Below are 6,323 nucleotides of genomic sequence, written 5' to 3'. Positions count from 1 at the left end.
ACCAGGTGTGGGGGGATGTCTGGGTCTTGGTGGATGTGTGTCCAGGCCGCGGTGCGTCTGCATGTCAGGGCAACGTGTGATGTTGTGTGTGTTGTGTATGGGGTGCACTGTGCCTGGTGTTTTTCTGTATGTTAGGAGGTCATGGGATGCTGGGACCCTGTGTCAGTGTGTTGTGTGTCTGGATGCTGGTGTCATCGTGTCTCTGTGTGTTGGTGCGTGTGTGTCCAGACTGCAGGGCTTGGTTTATGCCTCTGTGTTAGTATTTGTGTGTCTGGTTGCTGTGTGGGTATGTGTGGGGGCATGTGCTGTGACGTGTGTTTCTTATGTCAGGGCTTTCACTTGTGGGGGGGGCTAAATGGGGATCCCCAAAAGATAGTCACTTCAGATCCCTGGAACCTATGAATGGGACCTTATCTGGAATAAAGGTTTTGCAGACGTGATTTAAGTTAAGGATCTTGAAATGAAGAGATCATCCTGGATTATCCAGGTGGGCCCCATGTCCAGTGACAAGTGTCCTTGTAGGAGGGAGATTTGGCAGAGATTTGGAGACTTAGCCAGAGGTAATGTAACCCTGGAATCCAGGATGGAGCGGTGTGTCCATGAGCCCAGGGATCCCCCCAGGACAGCCCCCAGAAGCTGGAGAGACGAGGAAGGGTTCTTTCCTGAGCCCAGGAAGGAGTGCTGCCCTGCTGGATTCCAGACTTGTGGCCTGTAGAACAGTGAGAAAGTTCGTTTCTGTTGTGTTAAGCCTCCCTGTCGTGGTCATCTGTTACAACAGCTCCAGGAACCTAACACACCTGTGTCCCTGTCTCTGGGTGCGGCCCATGGGGCAGCTGGGGCCAGCAGGGGCCTGGGGTACACAGGCGCCCCACCAGGATGGGACACGACTGCCCCCTGGTGGCCCCAGCTGGAGGCAGCTGGCCCAGGCGCCCCCTCCTCCCAGGCCCAGGCCCCACTCAAGGCTCTGAGCGTCCCCCACATGCCTGGGTGGCCAGAGTCGGACACCACACTCGCGGCACTTGAGAACCAAGTTTATTTCTGATTTTTTTGTCAGAATATAAAAAAGCGCAAAACAAGGAAGATGAGACAGGAACACAGCGGGGCTGAGGGTCCAAGACAGGGAGGGAAAAGGGGAGAGAGGCAGGAAGGGCTCCCTGGAAAGGGTCATGTCGTGATGGCATGAGGTGGCCAGGGATATTCAGGGCAGCCGGGCAGGATGAGGGGCTTCCCATGGGGAGGCGCACGGGATGGGGGGCACCAGGCCAGTTGTTCAAATTCCACATGGGACCTGCAGCAACCAACCTCCCATCCTGAGGCTGGCACAGGGCACGGATTGGGGTCTGGTGGCTCAGCCTCATCTTACCCCCGAGAGTTTCAGAATCCCCTAGGGGATTGAGTGGGCAGAGGTGCAAGAGGGTGGGGCTGCCGGGACTCCCTAGCTACCCCCCTGCTGGGCCCACGGAGTGGTTGCTCAGGTGCTGGCTGGGTCTCCACTGGGTGGGCCTGGGGGGTGCAGCTGTCAGAACAGTTCTTGTGTGGATCCGGGTTCTCCTGGGAAAGGGGCAGTGGGAACGCCCACCCATGACTAAGCCTGGAAGGCAGTCTCCATGACCCTGGGAAGAGGGAGCTGTCCCCCAACCTAAGGCCAGGACACAGGTGAGCCTGGTATTGGGCACTGGGCGTGGGGTCCTCCTGGGGGTCAGGTCTTGGGCGTGTGTTCCAGTCCCCATGAGTAGATGGGGGCGTGGTAAGGGTTTCAAAACTGAGTCACAGCACTTGGCACAGTGGCTGGCTGGGCCGATGACCATTCTCTAGGCAAGGACAGGGGAGGGCCACACACCAAAGGGAGCCTTGGCAGTTTACCCCACCTGTGCGGGCAGTCCTCTAGGGGCTGGGGGAGGGCGTAAACGGGGTGAGGGGGCAGACCTCTGGCCCTGGGGGAGGGCAGGATGCCTAGAAGACGCGTGACTCAGCAGGCGATGGAGGGTGCCGGTGAAGGGAATATAAATAAACAGACTCCTTGGGAGTCTGGGGGGATGTCCACACCGGCTCTGGCTCCCGGTGGCTGCCCTCCAGGCTGCCAGCAGCACCAGGGTGTGGACCTGGGCTCAGGTCCTGGGAGGAAGGGCCCCACTCAAGCAGCCCCTGCCCGCCCGCCCGCCCACTCCCAGGCACGGCCCGGAGTGCACAACCAGAGGTGGCTGGACGTGGCGATGCCCGTCCCACCTGTCCAGGGGCTGGCCCCCGGAGCCTCACGCGGGGTCTGAGAGGGGCTGCACGGCCAGCTCCGCGTCGTCCTCGTCAGGGGCTCCGGTCACAGTGCTGAGGTCCGGCGTTCAAGCCTAGGCAGCAGCTAGGACATGTTTCCGAAGGAAGCTATGGGGTGAATGGGGATGAGGAGGGTCAGGGGCCTCTGGCATCATCCCCTCTTGCCGCAGGTGCAGGACAGCCCTTACTGGGGCCCCCGGCCACCCTCCTGAGGTCAACCCACCCACCCTGCACTCCGGGGCCTCGAGGCCCAGCCCCCCCAGGCCTTTCTGAACCTGTGGGCATTCCTGGCTCCTCCCACTGACCTTGGCTGAGCAGCTGCAGGCTCCGCCCCTCCTCGCGCACCTGTAGGCGCAGCAGCTGCTGCAGCACCTCCTGCCGCTGCGCCTCCTGCGCCAGCCCCATCCGTTGCAACTTCTCCGCGTTCAGCCGCAGCAGTGCCCGGCCTGGGAGGGAGGGGAGAGGGGTTGAGCCGAGGTTGCCATCCAAGGGGCTTCGAGAGCAAAGGCAGAGAGAGAGAAGGGAGAGAGAGGAAGAAGTGGGTTGGGTGGGCAGAGACAGACATGCAGAGAGAGACTCAGAGAGACAGGGCAAGGGAGGGAGAGAGGCGGAGGGAGGGCAAGGAGGACTGGAGGCTGAGCAGAGCGAAGCCAGGCGACGACAGAAACAGAGACGAAGACCCAGACGGAGAGGCCGACTGGGGAGGAAGCAGAAGAGAGAGGGGAGGGGGAGAAGGCTCTCCGGGGAGCCCACCCCTGCCACACCCCAGCCCCCCAGCCCCCCACGGCACCGGTGATGGCGTGCTGGGAGAAGGCCTCTACGTAGACGAGGTAGTTGTGGGGACAGTGCTTCTTGAGCCACTTGCAGACGTCCTGCTGACTCCACAGGACCACGGGCCTCGTCAGGCCACCCAGGGAGGGGCTTGTGTGGTACAGGCCATCGTGGTCAGAGTACAGCCGGCCCTGTGGGAAGAGGGGTGGCCGGTGGAGTGGGGTGGCAGGGAGCGCAGGGGCTGAGGTGGGTGTAGTGTGTGGGTGGGTACCTGGGGGGCCTCGGTGCCGGGCTGCTGAAGGAGCTTGACCTGCCGGCTGCCAGCTGCCCTCTGGCTGCGGGAGTCGTGCCACGTGAGGCTGGTGCCCGGGGTCCGAGGCAGAGGGCAGGGGATGCTCTCGGCCGACACCGTTTGCTCCAGGAGGGTCCGGCAGAAGCTGAAGTGGGCAGTGGCTGCAAAGCAGGGGTGCCTGGTCACAGCGGTCAGGGGCAGGGGCTCGCTCCCTGTGATCCGGCTTCCTGCTCAGCCCATCTTCCCTCCACGGAAGAGGAGAGGCACGTTCCCAGTTAGGGGTTCCCAAGCCTCCCCAAAGAGAAGGAAGTGTGCATGAGCTGTCCTGAGAACTCCACCTTCAAGAAGCATAGTCTGTGCTCTGGGGAGCAGGATGGATTCTGTTTAATTAGAGAGAGACATGCCCACCAGGGAGCCTCACACTCAGAACCAGGTGGGGCTCTCCTGGGACGGCCCTGGTCTTCTCCTTGGGCTGGCATAGCCACATCAGACCAGGGCGCACGCACGCACAGGACTTGCCTGTGCGGAAACGCAGCCCCAGCGTCCTGGGAGACTCTGTGTGGTGGGGAGACCCCTGTGGCTGGGCTGCCTGCCCACGTCGTTGAAGGCACCTGGTCCCTGCAGCCCCACCTGGCGTTCGTTGGAGGCTTGGCCTCTGTCCTGCTGTGCTCACTGGCTGTGACTTGTGAACAAGAAGAAGCCTGAACTCTGGGCAAAGCCCACAAGGTTCTTGCTCCGCCTTCCTGCAGGCACCCTGGCCCAGGGCAGCTCCTGGGCATGGCAGTGTCAGCACAGGCACACAGGCTGCAACCACGCGCTCGGGGACCCAGGCTGACGCCCTGTGCTTTCTCTTCCCATGCCAGCTTCGTTACGCTCATCACGTTTTAGTTTTACCATCGTTTCTGTGCTGGTTGCTGACAGGGGTCAGAGGAGGGTAGACACCCGGACTGACTCCTCCCAAGGCCTTGCGCAGGTCTTGGGACACAGGAGGTGCCCAGAAACGTTGTGAATGACTGAATGGATGGATGAAGGCTCCGTGTGGTGTCCATAAGTCAACAGAGCCCTGGGGAGAGACAGGAAGCAGGGCCCAGCCTTGCCCCATCTTACAGCATCCACGCCCTGACTCAGCAGGCAGGATCGGGTTCCCAGGCCGGGGTCCTTCCCCCACCCCCTCAGCAGGAGTGTTAGTGACCCTCCTACCGCAGACACAGCCTCTCACCCCCACTGAGGGCAGGGCTTGGTGATGTGCCCAGGAGGTTTCAGTAATGAGGGAAACCCACATCTTCCTCCCCCTCCTCCCTCCCCATTCTTACAACTTTCTGGAATTGGAATGGCAACTCTCAATTTGAGGTCTGGGGTCAGACAGAGGGCGTGGCCGAGGGTGGTTCTAGTACGGTGGGAGGAGACTCATTCTAAGCAGGCACGTTTCGGGGGAGGGGCGCCCGGGTCGCAGGGCTTCGCCTGGAGGGGCCTCCAGGCCGGAGAACCAGTCGGACGCCTCTGCCCGCGCCGCACCTGTCCTGGGCCAGCCGGGCCCCGCCCATTTCCTGCCCGCGATGGGGGAGGGCTCTCGGTCCGTCTGTCGGTCCGTCCCTCCTTTCCAGCCCCAACGTCAGAATTCCAGGAGGAAATGGGGCGGGGACCCCCTCTGGGCCCCACTGCAGGGGCCGGGGAAGGTTTTCTCCGCGCGAAGGAACAGGTGACCGCAGGGTGGTCCTAGCCTGGGGACAGGAGCCTCGGCGGGTCACCTCCCCCAAACCAGGGCGCACCGATCCCCAAGGCCTGACCGCCTCCCCCCCCCCGCCCTCTCCCCAGCGCGGGATAAAGACACCGGGAACCCCGTTCGGCCGGGACGCGCCCCCTACTTCGAGCGCAGCTGCAGTTTGGATTTCGCTAGGACCTGGCCCTGTCCCTCCGGTCCTCGAGCCCCCCAGACCGCGATAGCTCCGCGCCCGGGTCCAGCCCTGCTCACCGTCCACATCCCGGCGCTCCCCGAAGCCGGCGCGCACAGCCCCGGCGCGGCCTCGCGGGGAGCTCGGCTTGGTCCTCAGCTCCGTGAACATGGGGCCCGCCGGTCCCCAGCCGGTGCACACGCCCCTCGCCGGGCGCAGGGCGGCCCGTGTGGCCGGCGGGGAACGCGCGCCGCTGCCCCGCCCCAGCCGGCCCCGCGCCCGAGCCGGTCCCCGCGCCCGGCGAGTCTGCGCGGCGAGGCACCTGCTGCCGATCCCTGAGAGCGGGGCGCGCTCCGGGAGCTCCGAGGGGTGTCGGCGGCGCGCGGATGTGCGAGCGCGGAGGGCGTCTGCCAGGGCAAGGGGCGGCTGTGCGCACCTGGGCATGGCGCCAGGGACGAGTGACTCTGTGCGGCCGCCCGGGGTCCAGGCGTCTGCAGGAGCATCTGAGGGTACCTTAGTCCTCTCTGCGGATGGAGAGGAGGGGGTCTCCTACCTGCTCCTGGGACCCTCTGCCCCATGGGGCCTAGGTCAAGGGCCAGACCCACCACTTCCCTCCATTCTCCTTTGTCAATTTACTTACTCATTCGTTTATTCATGCATTCTCCAGACCTCTCTGGAGGTTTCTCCCTCGAATGGACACTTGCTTCCCTAGAGAAGCCAGTTTGACCCTCTCTTACCTTCCCCTCCCCACTCTGTGAACTTCAGGTGGACATCAGGGTCTCTCCCCTTCCCTCTGTAGCCCCAGAATCTGGCTCAGTGCCCAGGATATGGCACCGAAAAGGGGTAGGCTGGGGACGGGGAGGAGAGAGAAACTCCGAGGGGGCTGCAGCAGGCAGGAGGGATGTGCTTGCTTCAGGACTCCAGTGAGAAGTGTTAGGGTGGGCTGGGGGCTGCCTGGTCCAGCAGAAGGCTAGACTTGTGACCAGCTTTTTGCCTGCTCTGCCAAGAGCCCAAGGGCTCTCCCCAGGTGTATGTGGGGACCAAAGAATGTCCCACCGCCACCTCAGCAAAGGTGCACATGGACACACAGTCATGTATCC

The 6,323-nt window shown here is 63.3% G+C and overlaps 1 protein-coding gene across 1 annotated transcript; it reads right to left on the bottom strand.

Annotated features, from left to right (window-relative positions):
• Positions 1-1,015: 1,015 nt before the first annotated feature.
• Positions 1,016-5,451, bottom strand: SAMD10 (sterile alpha motif domain containing 10). Its single transcript, XM_081255976.1, has 5 exons — positions 5,304-5,451; positions 3,311-3,492; positions 3,059-3,230; positions 2,574-2,714; positions 1,016-2,376 (listed from the first exon to the last, which is right to left on the bottom strand). The coding sequence occupies exons 1-5, from the start codon at positions 5,392-5,394 to the stop codon at positions 2,354-2,356; spliced, it is 609 nt and encodes a 202-aa protein (XP_081112102.1). The 5' UTR covers positions 5,395-5,451; the 3' UTR covers positions 1,016-2,353.
• Between the last annotated feature and the right edge of the window lie 872 nt (positions 5,452-6,323).

The sequence above is a fragment of the Mesoplodon bidens genome (assembly GCF_964165515.1).
Source record: "Mesoplodon bidens genome assembly, chromosome: 15".
NCBI classification, from domain to species: Eukaryota; Metazoa; Chordata; class Mammalia; order Artiodactyla; family Ziphiidae; genus Mesoplodon; species Mesoplodon bidens.
The sequence above is the reverse complement of the archived record's forward strand: the minus strand, read 5'-3'. Positions and strand labels throughout refer to the sequence as shown.